This window comes from Stegostoma tigrinum, chromosome 14, assembly GCF_030684315.1.
Source record: "Stegostoma tigrinum isolate sSteTig4 chromosome 14, sSteTig4.hap1, whole genome shotgun sequence".
Lineage (NCBI taxonomy): Eukaryota > Metazoa > Chordata > Chondrichthyes > Orectolobiformes > Stegostomatidae > Stegostoma > Stegostoma tigrinum.
In genome coordinates, this window is record NC_081367.1 from 36,960,863 (window position 1) to 36,981,212 (window position 20,350).

At 39.1% G+C, this 20,350-nt stretch overlaps 2 protein-coding genes across 4 annotated transcripts in view; one reads left to right on the plus strand and one right to left on the minus strand.

Annotated features, from left to right (window-relative positions):
- The window catches only part of actl6a (actin-like 6A), a 26,502-nt gene extending 20,462 nt beyond the window's left edge, over window positions 1-6,040 (plus strand). The window contains exons 11-14 of one of the 2 annotated variants that reach the window (XM_048541748.2): window positions 1,704-1,784; window positions 2,909-3,004; window positions 4,244-4,330; window positions 5,295-6,040. In XM_048541748.2, coding sequence (XP_048397705.1) covers window positions 1,704-1,784; window positions 2,909-3,004; window positions 4,244-4,330; window positions 5,295-5,375 — 345 coding nt within the window. In that variant the 3' untranslated portion in view covers window positions 5,376-6,040. Of the gene's footprint in view, window positions 1-1,703; window positions 1,785-2,908; window positions 3,005-4,243; window positions 4,532-5,294 lie in introns of those variants that run through there. The other variant, XM_048541747.2, reaches the window with a different exon arrangement.
- mrpl47 (mitochondrial ribosomal protein L47) lies at window positions 2,669-20,296 on the minus strand. 2 transcript variants are annotated; one of them, XM_048541750.2, is made up of 7 exons: window positions 19,845-20,296; window positions 13,288-13,433; window positions 10,625-10,685; window positions 10,309-10,405; window positions 9,898-10,028; window positions 7,541-7,636; window positions 2,669-6,037 (listed from the first exon to the last, which is right to left on the minus strand). In XM_048541750.2, exons 1-7 carry the CDS (start codon window positions 19,901-19,903, stop codon window positions 5,929-5,931), a joined length of 699 nt encoding a protein of 232 aa, XP_048397707.1. In that variant the 5' UTR covers window positions 19,904-20,296; the 3' UTR covers window positions 2,669-5,928. The 2 variants fall into 2 exon arrangements, with proteins under 2 accessions (XP_048397707.1, XP_048397706.1); XM_048541749.2 differs by lacking the exon at window positions 19,845-20,296 and adding an exon at window positions 18,949-19,213.
- Window positions 20,297-20,350: the final 54 nt, after the last annotated feature.

The window sequence follows — 20,350 nt, forward strand, 5'->3', positions numbered from 1 at the left end:
GTTTTAAAATCAATTGTGGGTTAGGTGCTGGCTTTTCCTGTTAGCTATGGTGGAGTCTTCAGTTGCTAATTGTGACATGAATATTCATCTTTTTAAATATGTGACCTACTTTTGATTAGTTATACCACTTCACCATCGAGCCTATATTTCTAACCAAATCTTGTTGTTACAACTAGTTTTTGCATGCCTCTTTTCTAGCAAAAGCCACAGGCTTATCAGCAAGAAAGAAGGGTCATGGGTCCTAAGTATTCAATCCGGCTGCTGGCCCACAATGGTGATAGTTTGAGTTCAGTGGTCCATTATCAATATCCACCTGAACATTTTGATATAGACAGGGCACTGTGAATCCTCCTCTTTGCATATTGAGTCTTGGATTGAAATCTTTGAGAAGTTACATCCCCAAAGACATTTCAAGGCCTCATTGAAATTCTTCATCTGGACCGTACAGCTCACATTGCCCTCCTGTTACATACCTCTTGAATTGCCTTTTCAGTTATGGACACCTTCAACTGCACTACCACTACAGAGCCCTAGCAGAGTTGGGTGTTTTTTATTATTCTCTTGTATTTGAAAGTGTTATCTCTCAAACTGTACGACTTTCCCACCATCAAATCGCATGACTTTTTTTAAACTGGTGGTGGCTAATAGTTAAAAGCGATCAGCCATGCTGCCAATTAGAAGTTTACATGAAAAGCCCATAATGGCAACACAATCCATCAATGTGTAGGGAGAATGGGAAGAGAGTAAATCAAAATGGTGTTGGATGGGGAAATAAAGCACTGTAAACCCTGCAAGTGCTGCCTCTCTCAAAAAGCACTGATGGACACTGTGCTCCCTCTCCAAAAACACCCAGGCACAATCATCTCTGCAGAAGAGAGGCAGATAGTTGGCAGTTATGATTCCCTCCACAGCCTGCTGTCTGGACCTGTTCATAGCTAGCCTGACATGCTGAGGAGCAGCCCCATGAAGAGGTCCTCAAATCTGCCCACATCCCTCCAAACCAACTGCCCAAAGATCAGGAATGTGGAGCTGAAGTGCCACCAAAAGTGCAACAAAAGGTTTTTTCAGTTAACTAAGATGGCTGTGCAAATGGCCCACAATCAATACATACACTGATTCCACAAGCAACAGCTGGGTGCAGGCCCATCACTCCAGCGCCATCCACTTTCCAGGGCTAGTTGATTCATCAGGTGTGTTATCACAAACTCCTTATCACACTCTGACTTTCATAGCCATTGTCCTGTTGCACTATGGATTTTTTTTTTTAAAATTGTGTAATTGCCTGTTCAGAAATGTTATGACACATCCCTGGAGCAGTGGGACTTGAACCCAGGTTTTATGATTCAAATGCAGGGATGCTAAAACTGTGTCACAAGAGTCCTCGCAGTATTGTTTGTTTCTTTTAATATCCAGAAGTACCATCATGCACAACTGGATAACTTTGGTAACACCAAATCACCATGACCTCTTTAGTTTTTTTTTATAAAATGTTAAGAACATAGGTTTTTAAAAAAAAAGTAATTTTTCTAACCAACCTGTTCAGAGACAATATTGCATATATCTGGACCCTGTCTCTGTCCAAGGGCAGAAACACTACCACTATGCCTCGAGAGCTCCCTACACAATTGGCATCGGTGAGATACTGCCTAGCTGAACAGCTGTTCCTCTTCACTTTTTTAATTGATTTATTTCTGTCCATTTAGGGTTTATCTGGAAACACAATGTTGGGTGTCAGTCATGTAGTGACGACAAGCGTTGGAATGTGTGACATTGATATTAGACCAGTAAGTATTTGAACCCATAATGACAAAGCTGTAAGCTTGTCTAATGTTTTCTTTCTTTTTGAAAAAAAAATCTCCTCTTAATCTGAGTGCCAGAAATACAAAAGACTATCCGAAAGTATCAGAGATAATGGGAACTGCAGATGCTGGAGATTCCAAGATAATAAAATGTGAGGCTGGATGAACACAGCAGGCCAAGCAGCATCTCAGGAGCACAAAAGCTGACGCTTCGGGCCTAGACCCTTCATCAGAGAGCTGATGAAGGGTCTAGGCCCGAAGCGTCAGCTTTTGTGCTCCTGAGATGCTGCTTGGCCTGCTGTGTTCATCCAGCCTCACATTTTACTATCTGAAAGTAGTTCATTTCCTGTTCATCTGAAAAGGAGAAAGGACTTTGTGTGTAAATGTCTTTTTTTGTGCCCTTCAAAGGATGCTGATGGACATGCTTTCTGTTTGAATCTATTTTTTCATACCGCCTATTTGCATCTATCAATTATGATTAGACTATTAAATATATTGTGGATCAAATCAGACACAGTTTGAATAATCCATTAAAACGTTACAGCAACGATAAGTGAATAACTCTTGCAACTTTTGGCCATGTAATTGAAAATGCCAGAGACCCAAAGAGACTTGGCATTCTGGGTATATTGATCATAAAGTGTTTTGGACATGTACAGGGGGAAAACGATAATCCAGGAAGGCCAGTACAATGTTGGTTTTTATATCTGAAAGATTAGAATACGTGTGGCTGAATGTCACTAAGCAGTTTTGGACTTCATCCATTGTGATGGATATTATATTGGCCCTGCATGGAATGCAACTGGGACTTATTAGCATGATCCCTAGTTCCAAAGGTTAATTTATTGGAGAAATCAGTATTTCTGCAATTTTGAAGATTAAGGGGATATTTTATTAAGTCTTTAACAGAACAGGCTAAATAAAGAACATCTATTTCCACTGGTTAAGAAATCTAGGACTGGAGGACATGGATCAAACATTCCACCCAGATCTTTCACAGATGAAATGTGGACAACAGTTCATCGAATATTGTACCAACCAGCAACTTATGTTGGATTTATCCCTACTACTTGGCTGTTATTATCTATTGTTTGTGGTGTTTTTCTCAGGGTTTATATGGCAGTGTGATTGCAGCAGGTGGAAACACATTAATACAGAGCTTCACAGACCGTTTGAACAGGGAGCTCTCCCAGAAAACGCCACCTGTGAGTATCCATTTCAAAGAATGTCTCCAAAGTGAAAATATTAGTTTCTTGCATAATGAATAATTAGCTTATACTTAATTCTAATAAATACTTATTTTGCTTGCAAAAGGACAATTTGGACTGAGATACAAACTAGTAATATATATTTTTTTAAAATCTGAACTTAGTCAGCAGCAAACTAAGATGCCAGCAAATTATTACACTTACAGTTTGCTCATAGATTTCCTAAACATTTTTGTAATGGAACATGTGATGATTAGAAAATAATTTCTGTGCTAAAGCCTTCACAGGATCTTTGATGTGCATGTGGTTCTGATAGATTTGCTTGCTTTGTTCAATTAGACTGACAAATCCTTAGTGAGGTGTGTAGCCTGAACCAGGAACTGTTGGGCAAGTAAATTCTGTCGGTCTAAGAGATTAATTTAAGGGAAATGGATGGCTTTTTAATTTTTTAAGGAAAATCTAAGATAAGTTGAATTCTGAAGGAATGAAATTCCAGACTTGACAAAGTTAGTTTTCACTGCCGGGAAGACTGATAATAGTTAAGACAAACCTAACTTGTTTTGGAGTACTTACTAGAAGATATGTTTTGTAGCTGTTGCAATCTTACTCCCTTAAATAAGTTTCATTGCTAAATTTCTTGGTGAGATATTGGTGTAATGTATCTTCTGGAAGAGCAATTACTAATTTCCAAATTTAACTTTGCACATGTGATCACTAAGTTTCTGGTTGAATTTTCACTGAGTGAGGAGTACAGATAATCTGTCTTCTGTTTTACTGAAAATTTGGGACATAAATTTTACTTTTTAACTGTTTTGCGATTTAGCACCTAGTTTAAGTGTGGCCCACTAAAACCTCAGGAGCAATGGAGAGATACAAAATACACTTTTGAAACCTTGGCAATGAAGTGAAAAGGTTTGATTAGTACAACTAAAATTTAACTGTAGATAACTGAAGTTGAAAAAGTCTCATCAAAATCACACACTACATTTGCATTAAAACCGTTTTAAGATCCTTGCCACTGTTCAGCTGCATGTTGGAAAAAATGCACAAGTTATTTCACCTGAATTTTTTTTGAAAAACGTAAAACAGTTCTGAGTAGGGAATGACTTCAGATTCTGACTGAATGTTACTACTTTAGATTTCAGAAATCAGTTCAACAATAATATTTTTAAAATACACTGCGTGTGGCTGATCAAATATTAGACTGTAAGTAATGCCTAAATCATTTATTTTCAGAGCATGCGTTTGAAGTTAATGGCCAATAACACCACAGTGGAACGCAGATTTAGCTCCTGGATTGGTGGCTCTATTCTAGCCTCTTTGGTGAGTAATAATTGCTGGCTTTTGCTTTTGTCTTGCTTAAGTATTTTACATATTTTCTTTAAACTATCTTTTTCCCCTTCCAAACTCCAGCTGTCTCAATATTGCCACTTGCCTTTCCAACTGCTTCTGATTGCTTCTATTAGAAGAAAGTACAAAACTGCCCGTGTATGGAGCAACAGCTCTTGATTTTGTTTCCCATCTATAGAGGTGCATTTCTTAAGCTGACTGTATACAGTTGGTTCTTGTGCAGTAGTTTCAGTAAATTGGCCTGTTTCTGCCAGGCATTTGACTGCTGCACAGATTTGAGCCCTTAGTCAATATTATTTATCTATGAGCTTATGGATTTAGTTTTGTGCAAGTTATTTCATTTTGTAGGGTTTTTGAGTATGTCCTTTGTGACTAATCTTATGAGATTTTTATTGATATTTCTGGTATAATAAAGCTTTCCCAGTTGAAGAATTTACTGCTCCTCCTACCATAATTTTTGATGGCAGTGGAGGATGGTGGCTTTACCAGCAATGTTTGTATCCCTTGACTTTTTTGTTTCAAAAAGTCTCAACCACTTCCTTGCATAACTGGAACTCCATTGTGTTCTCTACCTGCACACCCTGCCTTTTGAAAATTATGGATTTTGGCACTGTTTGTGTCTGCTCCTTTTGAATTTTTTTTTTTCTCGGCTTCCACTCTGACCCCTCAACGTTCCACTTTACATTTTCACTCCATTGACTACAACCCCTATCTGTCTGATACTGGCTTGTCCATTTCCTCAGTTGTCTTTGCATAACAATACTGTTGTTTAAAGTCTGCCATGTCTAAACAAAAACCTGAGGTTGCAGTGCTAAGAAATCAAGTAAGTAGCACTCCTGTCTGCTTTCTGGATCTGAAGTTTTTTTATTGCTAAGATGTGTAAAATAATTGTCAATGACCAATCCACTAACAGTTACCTACATTTTTTGTCTTGAAGGGTACATTCCAACAAATGTGGATTTCCAAACAGGAATATGAAGAAGGAGGAAAACAATGTGTTGAAAGGAAATGCCCTTAATTAACAATATTATAGATACATCACCTGTGAAGTTTTTACCAGTTTTTTTGATGCCCCAACTATGGTCCTCCGCAACAGTGCCAAACCTGTTGGACTTCATTGTATAGTGGATAGATAATGTATATTTTATAAAGGTTTTTTAAATCGTTCAGCTAATTTTACTAATCAACCAGACCCCCAAAGATGTGTTTATAAACTTACAATTTACTATTTGTATTTAGATACAAATCACACCATTTTCAGGGAACACCAAATATTGTTAACTAGTGATATTTTTGTAGCTGGTTATGTTTTCTACACTGTACGGATTAACAGTTTATCTTGTGCCTTTTAAATGATATCAGTTGTTTACATGTTTGCCAAGGGTAAGTCTGGAGGTACAGTACAATAGAATAAATGTACTTGCGATAATCTTAATTATCCCTAACTGCTGTTTAAAAATTTTTCCATTACCTGTGCACTTGGCAACATGCTCACAGGGGTTTCATATTTAAATTAAGTGAATTGTGTAAGCAATTATATCTTTTATACAAATTTATCTTTCAGTGCAAGGTTAATTTGATGCAGAGTAACGTTGGAATTTTTCTTTTAGTACTTTCTCTTCCTCCATTTTTGCCTTTCTGGCATTGTTGATTTTACGTAGGTGCTTCTCAATACGTCGTCTACGAGAAATAAAATACAAAATTGACATTGTTAATTCTCACTCAGCTCTTGCACAGCCACACTTGATTCCATCAAACTCTGCCCATGTCCTTCCTTGCCCCAAATGTGTTTTAATCATTTACCCACTGTCCTCTTAAACATTGTTTTCAAATTCCTTGTTCTTCCGTATCTGTGAACTATTCCAGTTCAGCAACTTCAAAAATTATCCACACATCTCCAATGCTAACATTTCTGCATCAAAGCTTAATTTCTCCACCACGAAATCTTTCATCCCTCTAAGCTGATCATTTTAGAACAGATTTTATGCCAAGCACAAGGCAATATTAAGGCAGGTGAAGAAAAGTTTTTGATTGGAGGCAGAGTTTAAAGGATTACCTTAGAGAGAAGTACTGGGATCTAACTTCCCTTCTGTTATGCTCCAGCTTAAGTGTTGACTAATAATGGGCTGGTTAGCTGGATGAAATATCAGAGCAGAGTCTAAACCTGTTCCCCATCCACTTCCGACTGGTGACAGTAGATGCTGGTTGTCGAGTAGTATCTTTGTTGATTTGCACCAGCTTTTCCAGGATGGAGCCTTCTAACCAGCCTAATTACTGCTAACTAGCAGGATTTAATTAAGTCTGCATGACTGGAGATTCAGATTTTGAACCTCCAATGACTCAGTTCTTATTAAACATTTTAAATCTTTAACTCTTTTTAGAAAAATACTTTAGGTAGTGTAAAAGAGCACAGGCCATACATTTACCATTTCTTATTCCCAACTAAGCACATAGATTTCTTGGTTTCCCTTTTTCTCTTTAGGTGAAACTTAACTTGAATTTTACCATTACAGCATTAGGTGCTAATGCAGCAAGCTTTTCTGAAACAAGTTTTACAGGAAGTGAAGCTGGAGCAACACATGACTATAAATCAAGAACTAAACTTTCAATCCTACAAAAAGTATTTTTAAAATAAATTCATTCATGGGATCTGGGCCTTCACTGGCCAGGCCAGCATTTATTATCCACCCCTAACAGGCAGTTAAGTGTCAACCACATTGCTGTGGGCCTAGAGTCAATGTAGGCCACAGCAGGTGAGGATGGCAGCTTCCTTCCCTGAAGGGCACTAGTGAATCACAAGGATTTTTCTGACAATTAACAATGGATTCACGGTCATCATTAGACTCCTAATTCCACCGTCTGCCACGGAAGGATTCAAACCCAGGTCCCCAGAATATTACCAAGTTATCTTGATCAGTAGTCTAGCAATAAAATGAATAGGCCATCACCTTCCCCGACAAGCATGTAAAGGTGATCCTTGCTGCCATTAAGACTTGTCCTCACGTGCACTAAAGACAATGCTTCAATATTTCAGAAATCTGATATACTGTAATAATCGTTCAATACAGAAACTACTTGGGAACCATGCTATAATGAAATACTATAAATTACAAAGTTGAAGAAACTAATGCATGATATGACTGTAAATTCAGCTGAATAGTAAATGTTGAGATAATTTATTACCTAACAAAAATATCCACGAATGGTGGTGTGTAAAATTGTTTCCTTCTGTATATCTTGTTTAGGTACCAAGGAATAGGCCATTCCTTAAACTTGTACCTAGAAAAAAAAATAATCTGGTTAAATCTGAAATAAAAGGCTTAATTATGATTTGGTCATAGCATCGTAAAAGCAGACTATTTTTCAGAATGCTACCTTCAATAAACTGCAATATATTGGATTATAGAACTGTGAATTGCAATTCACGTGTATTTAAATAATTTGGAAGACTTGTGCGGCAGAGCATAATTTTGGAGAAAGTATATCCTCTCACGTCAAACTGTGCTTCCTATCTTGTTAGGAGTAATTTAATAACTTTTTTTTTCTTTTAGCAATCAAAAACATGAAGGCATTAAAGTTATCTTCTATTCCTGCTCATATTTTTGGACAGGAGACATTTTTTGGTCAACCTCTGGTATTTTAATGTGTTTACTAGAAATAACATTTCTCACCATGTTTTCATGTCATACTCCAACATGGCAAGTTCATGTCGACTGCCAAATACAAATGCAAATCCTGGCATTTTTAGCAGTGAAGTATCTATCTTTATACTTGCAATAGGTTTTATCCTTTATCATTAAGTTTTTTTGTTAGTTGCTTTGGAAATAGTTAAATATTTAATTGTCTCATCTGGAATAACTATCCTGTGTAATATTCCTCAAGCATGGTTGTGTATATCATGGTAGGTAGCTCAGTTGGCTAAACTATAATATGCCAAATAATGCAAACACTTCAATTTGTTTTAGTTGAGGCAGTTCTTGAAGTCTGCTGCCTCCTTGCTGTGCTCCTTCACGCAATCGCCCAAGGCTGAAATCGAGCCCAGGTCCCTGGCGCTGTGAGGCTGCAGTGCTTACCACTGAGCCACCATTTGCCAGCATGCTGAATTTGTTGTATTGCAGCTTAAATTTTAATTAGTGTTGTTTTTGTTTGTTTTTTTTGAGATGTTTGTAAGTGTTTTTTGTCTACCCTATTTTAGTGTCACAAATCACCCAACTTCATCAGGTCATTTGTGATACATATGCCCACTGCTGCAAACTTTAATTTTAATTTTAAATCGCTTAATTTCACATCTTGTCCTCCTCCAGTATCTATTCTTCACCTATCTTTTTCATTTTGTCCTGTCACATTCAGTTGACTGATCTGTTCTGGCTTTTATCGCCAGGCCTCACCATCAGTTCTACCATTTGTGCCTGCACTGCTTTGTGTCTTAGTCGGTTTGACATAACAGTGAAACTACACTGGACCTTCTACCCAGCTCTTACCTCTGTTTTAAAGGGTTTTTAGAGGCTTTCTTCCAACATTGATCATTATTTGTTGCTGGATATTTAAAATCCCCATCGCTCCTTTCATTCAAACTTTGGCCTGATCCCAAATATCCCCAAACCAAGGAACTACCTTCTGTTTAGCACTGTGATTTCTTCAGTCAATCTGACCTGGTTGCCTTAAAGATCTACTGAGGCTTAAATGATCTGAACAAAAGGGAATTTATTAATTAAATGCATTATGCATAACTAGCCATTTAATGCACTATACATTGTAATAACATAACTGTCTTTAAATGAAATGATACATATACTATGAAGTTAATTTCTAAATATGCTTAGCAAACTGATTCTGTACATTTAGCTTCTGATACTTGAATAAAGTAGTATGCCATTAATAAAATGCAGTTGGAAAAACTGGGTCTAATAGCAGCCGGACAGATTATAAAGTACAAACCACAACTTTAGATGAAAGCAAATCTAAGCTATTGAGATCTTGAGGAGGTTTAAGAAATGACTGAAATTTCAGGTATTGGAACCAGAATATCATTGTACAAATTTTAATTTTGTAATTTTTTTCAATTACCAGCAAAATTTGACTTTTTTGCTTTAATATTTCTAAAGCACTAGTAACCTGAATAACACTACTTAATATCACACCAATATTTGATTCATTGAATGACATGGCCTTCCCACTATGACCTTCTATTCAGCATTTGACTTTGTGGTAGAAAGATGAATTTTACCCCCCCACCCACCCCTAGAATTCTGTGAACAGTGCCATAGGAAGTCTATTTATTTTTATAATTGTGTATGATTATACCATAACACTTATATTTACATATTAATTGTACATGCATCAGCTCTAAAGAGATTTTGCTTCTGAACTGTTTAAAGAAAGAAATGCCATTTCTTAATAACTTTAAACAATACATTATTGAACCATTTAGTAAAACAGAAAATAATTCACTTCTAGCACAAAGAACTCCAAACTAAAATAAAAATACCAAGCACATACAATCTCATAAGAGTTGATTGTAATAAACAAATCTTTCTCACCAAAGATTTTGCCCAAAGATGTCCTTCCTCCAAGCGCCGGGACGGCCTTTCTCCTGCCCAGTCTGCAGCAACCTTAGAGCATCTTCACGTTCTTGAACGATTGAGTCAATTCTAGCCATAGACCGTTCTACCTATTAATAAAAAGTCAGAGACCCGTTTCTCTACATTTTGAAGTATTTAGTTAGCATGAATTAATATGGCACACAATAAAAGTCCACTGAGATCCTTACTGAAAATGTTATTACTATAATTATTTCAAGCTGATCAAAATAAGATTGTGGGATAGTGAAGAACTACATCTAAAATAACTTGTGCCACTGCTCTGATTCTTGATTAGAAAGTCTTATTTTTCACATCCTTAACATAAATCATGCAAGAAATGTTAGGACCTGAATAGGTTTTATTTCTTACTTTCTTTAAACGCTCTGGACTGGGCATTTGTAATCGTTGTCGCTTTGCTTCTTGTTCTAAAGTCAAAAGCATGTTCTTTTCTTTGAGAAGAATGTACCTGCAGAAGGAATAGTTAATGTTATGAAATACAAAAAGTGAAAGTTCAGAGTCAAGAAGGTTTCCTTTTTCTAAGAAACGTACAGCATAACTGCAGTTTCAACAAGTTATAGTACAGGAAGATGCTATTTGGCCCAATGGTCAGTAAATAAAAGTTTCCACAAAAGGAAATTTTTTTAAAATATCAGATTAAAGCATCCAACTGAAGTCTGCACAGTACCAGAGCTTGTGTAAATCTTCATTGCTTTTTATTCGTAGTTGTTTTGCTGTCCAAGGTGCACCTAAAAAGCAAATTCAAAAACATTATTTACGTTAGAATCAAGGTGTAAGATGAATCCATACAAGGACAAGCTATCAGATTTGGCATAGGAGAAAGAGTGGGGTCATAGGGCTGTACAGCGTGGAAACAGACCCTTTGGTCCAACGGTCCAACTCATCCAAGCTGACCAGATATCTTGAATTAATCTAATCACATTTGGCCCATATCCCTCTAAACCCTTCCGAGTTGTGTAACAATTCACGTGCCTTTTTTAATGTTGTAGTTGTACCAGCTACCACCACTTCCCCTGGCAGCTCATTTTATACACACACCACCCACTGCATGAAAAAGTTTCCCCTTGGGCCCCCTTTTAAATCTTTTCCCCTCTCACCTTAAGCCTATGCTCTCTAGTTTTGCAGATCTGCAGCACAGGGAAAAGACCTCCACCATTTATCCTATCTTATGCCCCTCGTGATTTTATAAACCTCTAATAAGGTCATAAGACGTAAGAGTGGAAGTAAGGCCATTCGGCCCATCAAGTCCACTCTGCCATTTAAAACATGGCTGATGGGCATTTCGACACCACTTCCCTGCACTCTCCCCGTAGCCCTTGATTCCTTCTGAGATCAAGAATTTGTCGATCTCTGCCTCGAAGGCATCCAACGTCCCGGCCTCCACTGCACTCTGCAGCAATGAATTCCACAAGTCCACCACTCTGGCTGAAGAAATGTCGTCTCATTTCAGTTTTAAATTTACCCCTCTAATTTTAAGGCTGTGCCCATGGTTCCTAGTCTCCCCACCTAATGGAAACAACTTCCTAGCGTCCACCCCTTCTAAACCATACATTATCTTGTAAATTTCTATTTGATCTCCCCTCAACCTTCTAAGCTCTAATGAGTACAATCCCACGATCCTTAGCTGTTCATCATACGCTAAACCTACCATTCCAGGGATCATCCGTGTGAATCTCCGCTGGACAAGCTCCAGGGCTAGTATGTCCTTCCTGAAGTGTGGGGCCCAAAATTGGACACAGTGTTCTAAATGGGGCCTAACTAGAGCCTTCTAAAGCCTCAGAAGCACATCGCTGCTTTTATATTCCAACCCTCTTGAGATAAACGACAACGTTACATTCGCTTTCTTAATTATGGACTCTACCTGCAAGTTAACCTTTAGAGAATCCTGGACCAACACTCCCAGATCCCTTTGCACTTGTGATTTGCGAATTTTCTCACCATTTAGAAAATAGTCCATGCCTGTATTCTTTTTTCCAGCAAAACCTCACATTTACTCATATTGAATTTCATCAGCCATTTCCTGGACCACTCTCCTAAACTATCTAAATCTTTCTGCAGCTTCCCCACCTCCTCAGTACTACCTGCCTGTCCACCTATCTTTGTATCATCGGCAAACTTTGCCAGAATGCCCCCAGTCCCTTCATCCAGATCATTAATATATAAGGTGAACAGGTGTGGCCCCAACACTGAACCCTGTGGGACACCACTCGTCACCGGTTGCCATTCCGAAAAAGAGCCTTTTATCCCAACTCTCTGCCTTCTGTCAGACAGCCAATCCTCAATCCAAGCCAGTAGCTCACCTCATCCCTCTGCCTCCGATGTTCTGGGTGAAAATAGCCTCAGCCTATTTGGCATCTCCCTATAGCTCAAATCCTCCAACCCTGGCAACATCCTTGTAAGTCTTTTATGAACTTTTTCAAGTTTCACAACATTCTTCCTATAGCAGGGAGAACTGAATGCAGTATTCCAAAGAAGTGACCTAACCAATGTCCTGTACAGCCACAACAATGACCTCCCAAATTCTCTACTTAATGAATAGACCAATAAAGGCAAGCATACGAAGTGCCTTTCTCACTATCCTATTTACCTGCAACTCCACCTTCAAGAAACTATGAACCTGCACTCTAAGATCTTTGTTCGCCAACACTCCACAGGACCTTACCCTTAAATGTATAAGCCCTGTCCTGATTTGCCTTTCCAAAATGCAGCATCTCACATTTATCTAAATTAAACTTCATCTGCCACTCCTTGGCCCATCTGATCAAGGACAGTTGTATTCTGAAGTAACATTTGTCATTAAATTTTTTAAAAAGTATATGATAAAGAAAATATCTTTAGACGTGAAGATGATGAAATCTACTAATGGACATAGAAGGCAGAGTAGACAAAAATAAGGGCACTTAAAGAGGCACCTTGGTCAAAGATAACAGTTGTAGCTGTTTATTAAAGTTCTGACAGATATGAAGAAACTGAGTAATTCAAAGTAACGGAGTAATGTTTATTGTCTCATTAAAAGGCATGGAGATCAGCTCTCATGATTCCACCATTGGATTGGAAGTTAAGTACAGTTTAATAAGTAGATGGATTTAGACAGGCAAGATGTCTGACAATGTTATCAATTATAATGCCATGAATAAGAGACACTGCAAGGACACACCTATCAATTATAACTAAATAACCAGATATACTGCACTTCACATAGATGTGCTTTGTTTTGAATCAAACATGAAATAAAAACAATCTGCAATAGGAGAACAGCTAAATATTTTAATAAAACAATTTGGATGTGTTAAAAAGGATCAATTTAGGATTTTGCAAAAGGCAACTCACCAGATTTTACAGTCGGTTCTCCCCAGTTCTTAGCGTCATCAAAGAACTCATCCAGCCCTTGACAGGAACCAGAAGTATGCACAGATCTACACTGTGCAGACAGGCTTGATCCCACTCCAAACTTCTGAAATTTGTCCAAGTTTTTCCTTTAATTACATGAACATTGACAAATTATGGAAGGCCAGCTTCACTTTGCCACACATCTTCAGAACAATGGAATAATCTCTACGTTAACTCTGTTTTCTCCTCCATAGATGCTGCCAGACCTGCTGAGCTTTTCCAGCAACCTTGTTTTTGTTCCTGATTTACAGCATCTGAAGTTCTTTTGGTTATTATTGAATGATCTCTACTTGCCTGGATGAGTACATCTCCTACAACACTCCAGAAGTTTTACACTATCCTGAATGGGAACTATCTTGTTGTATACTACTGCGAGATCAAAATCCTGGAACTTGCTTCCCACATAACAATCGGTGTACCCTAGACCTCCAAGGACCATTGCGATTCAAGAAGGTAGCACACCACCATCTTCTCAAGTGAATCCCATGAACAAATGAAGAAAAGTTGTTGAAATTTTCCATTTGCTTCACAGGCTATCATTCCAGAATATGAAAGCTCCTAATGGACACATTTCTTGCTGGATATTTTCATTTCTTTCTGGATCCTTCTCCATTACAAATTATAAATGCTTACTTTGTTTGATTAGGCAGAAAAAAGGTTTATTTTGAGGTTCTTAAATTCACTTTTTTCAGGTCTCATAGGTCAGTTAAGGATGCCTTCTGTAATTATTTAAAACTTTCTCATACTCCTCAAAGAACTTAACCTCTCATCCATGATCTACCCCATAGTCAAGTCCTGGGACATGGGTATGTCACAACAGAGATGTTATTATACAATGTAATGACATTACAAATGTGAAGTGCAAACCTTGCAATGCATCAAGATCAAGAGGAATCTGACTAATTGCAGGTCTAAACTGTAGACAATTTATAGTCATGGAGCATTTTTAGCATAAAAAATCCCTTCACAGCTGCCTTCTAAAGCGCAAATATGTAAAAACAACTGTTTAGTATTCCTGAAATATCAAGAAATCTGAGTATTTATTTGTAGAACATACTCAAACAAAAGAATTACGGAATCTCTATACCATAAAGACAAGTGACTTAATGCTGTGATAACAAGCGTGGAGCCGGATGAACACAGCAGGTCAAGCAGCATCTCAGGAGCACAAAAGCGACGTTCGGGCCTAGACCCTTCATCAGAAAAGGGGGATGGGGAGACGATTCTGAAATAAAGAGAGAGAGAGGGGGAGGCGGACTGAAGATGGATACAGGAGAAGATAGGTGGAGAAGACAGTATAGGTGGGGAGGTAGGGAGGGGATAGGTCAGTCTGGAGAGGATGGACAGGTCAAGGGGGCGGGATGAGGTTAGTAGGTAGGAAATGGAGTTGTGGCTTGAGGTGGGAAGAGGGGATAGGTGAGAGGAAGAACAGGTTAGGGAGGTGGGGATGAGCTGGCTGGTTTTGAGAGGCAGCGGAGGGAGGAGAGATTTTGAAGCTGGTGAAATCCACATTGATACCATTGGGCTGCAGGGTTCCCAAGTGGAATATGAGTTGCTGTTTCTGCAACCTACGTGTGGCATCATTATGGTACTGCTGGAAGCACAGGATGGACATGTCTAAGGAATGGGCCGAATGTTTCTGTGTGTGAGATTAAGAGTCTCTACAATGTGTTTGACAATTTCTCTGGCTGTTGTGATTGTTAACTTCACTTGGGTTTTACAGCATGTGTATGTCTCTTGCACATTGTTACCAGTGTTGGTTGTTGGCATGTTCGTCTTCTACACCTTCATTTTCCAAGCATATCTTTATTTGTGTATTCAGTGCACAATGGGAATTCTGTATAGTTCCCTAAGGTGGCTTGTTTCTCTTCAATGTTGTACCATTATGTATTGTGACTGTGGGAAATAGGCAGCGTGCACACTTACACTGCACCTGTGGATAACCAGATTCTTTGAGTAGGCTTCAACTATCTGTCCAACACACATATCAGGCAGTTCCACAGTGGTGACCTGTACCTGTTTACGCCAAAATAGCCCATATTTGAAAGACACAAAAAGGCCAACAAGGGTTAGAATAATTGAATTAAAACACAATGGTACCTTTAAATAAGACTACTTCAAGGTCAGCAAAACAGCCTTACCACCAACTACCCAAGTTAAAGGAATGCCTAAGAGCAATCATTCCAGCCTCATTAATGAAAGAATGATTGCGCCAGTAAATGAATAACACCAAGTGCAGGTCTCAGCCCATGAGGTAGCCAAGACTAACTCTCTAAACAGCTGCAAAGGCAACAGCTAAAGTTACTTTGTAGTAAGTAGTTGCTTCTTTGAAGCTACCTGCAATACTAGATAGACTCTAAAGGTAGGTTTCAACATATAACCAAAGTATAATACACGCATTAGGGAAAAAGTATTTAAACCTAGATGTGAAAAGTTAATTAACCTTGGCATAAACACCTTTATCTTATGCTCTGAGCAAGATAGATTGTTCACAACCCATTCATTACAACATGCTAAGAGTAGAAGTAGCTGTACAACTTTACATTCAATAACTAACTTTATAACAGAAATTAACCATGTCAGATCACGGGAAGCTGAGCTGTCCATAGGAATGCCCATTATTTGATGTCCCGCGGAATTGTGTGTATGGATCAATATGGAAGGACGGCGACTATGCTGTATTTGATTATTGTAATCGATTGTGTATAAAATGCTGTATTTTTCACTGTAAAAATGAGAATGTGTCATTGATCTCCCTTCCAATTCAGGGAAAATTCTCTGGCCCTCTCCCTGCCTTAACTGATTTGTGCTTGAATAAACATCTTCCACTTGCCTGAATCCTGCCTGCCTCCTGAGTTTTTGTCTCTGGTCGGAGGGGTTCACTCCTACAGTTATGTATTGTCTTCTACTCCTTGGTGGGCAGGTTGTGGTTAGGCAGGGTTGTCTTTGAAGAATAATGTCTTCCAGTTACAGTGAGCATACATCTAAAAGTATCACTCTTACTGGGAAACACTATGATACATAAATAGTGTGAAAATCATGCATGTCATCACCATGTTGTTTAATGATCATTGCTTTAATGGTGCAAACAATGCAATCAGCAAGACCATCCAATGTGGGATAATGTAGTAAAGCTGATGTAAGGTTTATGACCCATTTGGCACATGTATCCCTAAAAAGTACTGTTGCTCATAGTCAGGGATGAATTCTTGAGGTCTACAAAATAGACTGAGTATTGTACGCCATAGATCTGCTGCAGATGCACTTGAAGTGTTCTTATATTCACATTTGGGAATTTGGAAAAATAGTGATTCAGAGAAAATCAATACCACGTATGGTGAATAAATCTGTTGTGATTTTAGACCATGGGATCGATGGAATCTTGCAAGGGTATTTTTGCATTGATGTGATTGGTGACTCAGGCATGCTTCTCACATCTATTCTTCGGTCGTTGTTGATAACTGACCAATACCTTATAACCTGTATCAGCTGTTTTGGTCCCCTATACCTGTTAATTACAACGTGCTAAGAGTAGAAGCAGCTCTTAACACAGCTGTAACAATAAATGCAACAAAACAGCTTGGGACACATTACTTTTATCTCTTTTAAGATTATGCCTCAAATTATATCGCTCATCTCTGTACAGTCAGAAGCATCGGAGAGAGATTGGCATTTCTTGTAATGTATGAGGCCTCCCCCTCCTATAGCCCTTTTAGTTGTGCACCATTAGCCATTTCTTCTTGTTGATTCTTTGGAACAGTCTTTGTTAAAAGCAGTGGAAGCAGAGTACTTGAATATTTTTCAGGCTGAGAGATAGACAGATTCTTGATAAGCAACAGGGCAAAACGCCTGACTCTCAGAAGTAGGCAAGTATGTGGAGTAATCAGAGATAATGGGAACTGCAGATGCTGGAGATTCCAAGATAATAAAATGTGAGGCTGGATGAACACAGCAGGCCAAGCAGCATCTCAGGAGCACAAAAGCTTATCAGAGATAATGGGAACTGCAGATGCTGGAGATTCCAAGATAATAAAATGTGAGGCTGGATGGTGTGCTCCTGAGATGCTGCTTGGCCTGCTGTGTTCATCCAGCCTCACATTTTATTATGTGGAGTAATCAGATCAGCCACGATTTAACTGAATGGTGAATCTCCAAAAGGTCCACAGCGTCACAGGTGCCATTTATTAGCCTGTTTGATTCACTCTGTGTGATATCAAGAAACGGTTGAAGGCACTAGATCCTGTAAAAGTTGAGAGCCCTGACATAATATTGCCAATAGTACTAAAGACACGCTCCAGAATGTGCCACACCCCTATTCCAGCTGTTCCAGTATAGCTACAACACTGGCATATGCCTGACAATGTTAAAAATTGCCTGGTTATGTCCTGTACACAAAACAAAACAAGATAAATACAATGCAGGCAATAACCAACCCATACAGTCTACTCTCAATTATCAGTAAAGTAATGGAAGATATCATTAATAATGCTATCAAGCAGCACCTGCATAACAATAATCTGCTCACTGATGTCTAGTTTCGGTTCCACCAGAGCCACTCAGTTCCTGACCTCATTACAGCATCGATTTAAATATGGACAAAAGAGGACATGTGAGAGTGACAGCTCTTGACATCAAGGCTACATTTGACTGAGTATGCATGTTATTGGAGGTCAACCATCTCAGCTCCATGACATTTCTGCAGTGGAGTGTCCTTGGCCTAATCATTGCTTCATCAATGACCTTCCCATTGTGAAGTCAGAAGTGGGCATGTTCACCAATGACTGCAGCGTTCAGCATATTCATGACTTTTCAGATACTGAAACTGTTCATGTTCAAATGCAACAAGTCATGAACAATACCCCTATGTGGTCTAAAAACTGGCAAGTGACAGTCATGCCACATAAATACCAAGCAGTTACCAACTCTAATAAGAAACAATCTGACTACAGCCCCATAACATCCGGTAGAGTTACCATAACTGAATCCTTCATTATCAACATACTGGAGTTCACCACTGACTAGAAACTGAAGTGGACTCACCATATAAATAGTGGCTAAGTGAGCAGGTCAGAAGTCAAGAATAGTGGTTAGAACACACAAGTCAGGTGTGTGATGGAACATTCCTCATTTGGATGGATGAGTGCACTTCGATAACACTCAAGAAGCTTGACACCATCAGGATAAAGCAGCCCACATGACTGGCACCACATGCACTCACTCCCTCTAGCACAGATGCTTAGCAGCAGCAGTGTGTACTATCTAAAGTTGCGCTGCAGAAACTCAGGCAAGATTCTTTGACAGCACCTTCCAAAACTACAACCACTTCCATTCAGAAGGATAGTGGTGGGGATGGGGATGGGCTGCTGATAAATGAGAACACCACCAACTGCTACTTCCCCTCCAACTCACTCACCAACTGAAAATATATTGGCATTCCTTCACTGTCGCTGGGTCAAAAAATCACAGAATTCCCTCCCTTATGGCATTGTGGGTGTACCTGCAGTACATGGGCTGCAGCAACTCAAGAAGGCAGCTCACCATCACCTTCTAAAAAGGCAACTAAGAATAAGAAATAAATGCTGGCCAGCCAGCGATACCCACATCAGGCAAGTTAAAAAAAAAAGCTTGATGGGCCATGTGGCCAACTTCTGTTCATAATCCATATATGTGAGTGTTCCTGAAGTTGCTTGCATTTGTGCTGGCCAAAATTCATCCATGTTATCTACTTATAAATCCAGTGGAACTTCTGTACTCTTGTTCAAGGTAGCCATTTTAATCCCAGTTTGCAGAAGATGCTTGTGCTTTTGCTACACTGTAGTGTAGTACTTTTACCGTACTGGTATGTATCAAATTGTTTCCAATGATTTGTGACTGGTTTCCACAGTGGACCACTTACTTAACAGGTATCGTACAGGTGAAAGTATTAACCACTACGTTTGCACTAGACTTCTGTATCCAAATGTGTTTTGCTTGCTCTTGGTCTTTATGAAATGCACTGATATCCAAGATTGTCTTCTTCCATTTGGTCAGAGTGCTGCAGAATACAAGTTTCTGCCAACAACATTGGTTGGAGTGATTCACCGCGAGTTAATTGTTCTCTGACATTTCCTTAAGATTCTCCTAAAGGCAATGCTTCAAAAGTTTGTCACAAATGGTGCAAGGACGTCTCGGCCGATCTTTTGTGTCTTGGGTAGGGGGCATATGTACTACATCTTTGCCTGTGTTGTAACGGATCCCATATGCTATAGAAGTAGCGCCAAAAACAAGAGTTGATCCGTCCTACTCTCATCTGGTAATTCTTGTTTCTTTCACGAAAGGTACTGCAGGTCTCTGATGTACTCCATGCTGCAGTCTTCTTGTTTGGTTGAGTCTATTGTAACCTCTGATTACACTTTTGGACAGGGGTCCCCGTCTTCACGGGCCAAACCCACCTCCCGGTCAGTCACGGGCCAACTCAGACCCCCCCGCCCCGCGCCCCGCGCCCCGCGGTTACTCACGGGCCGATCCGGAAGGTTTTACTCAGACGCAAGCACCAGCTCACGACACGCGCCGCCATCTTACTCCCAGAATGCACAACGTCACTGGTAGCCTGGCAACCGGCCGCCAGAGCAGCTCACTGATCAATATTAACTCATTTTTTCTCATTGGCAATGTGTCAAGTTTGGAAACGTCAGGTTAAATGAAAAGAAATCGATCCTGTACATTATCCGAAGTAAATAATCTTGTCATTTCAGCTAGTTTGTGCAACCAAAGAAAGCACGGTCTTGATGTCTGTAATACAATAAAACACTGTATGGATGTTTCAATCTGAAACAGAAAATACGATATTAACGTCGACAACGTTCACTCCACCCTTTCACAAAGCGCAAGAACATGTTGACAGAAATTTATAAAGAATCTGATTTGAAAGTTTGTTGACTATTCGCTGTACAGTGTGGGATAGTGAGAAATGATTCTGAATCCTGCCATGGTCAAAGATGGCGCCTGCAGGCTTCCGTCTCAT

Bases quoted from the DNA above. Each gene is read 5' to 3' on its own strand.
- mrpl47 (XM_048541749.2), bottom strand. From the start codon at position 19,064: ATGGATGAATTTTGGCCAGCACAAATGCAAGCAACTTCAGGAACACTC. The intron at 10,406-10,624 runs GTACTGTGCAGA...TTCCTTCTGCAG, and splicing joins GAAGATTTACACAAGCTCTG to GTACATTCTTCTCAAAGAAA. The intron at 7,637-9,897 runs GTGAGAAAGATT...TTTTTTTTCTAG, and splicing joins ATCTTTGGGCAAAATCTTTG to GTACAAGTTTAAGGAATGGC.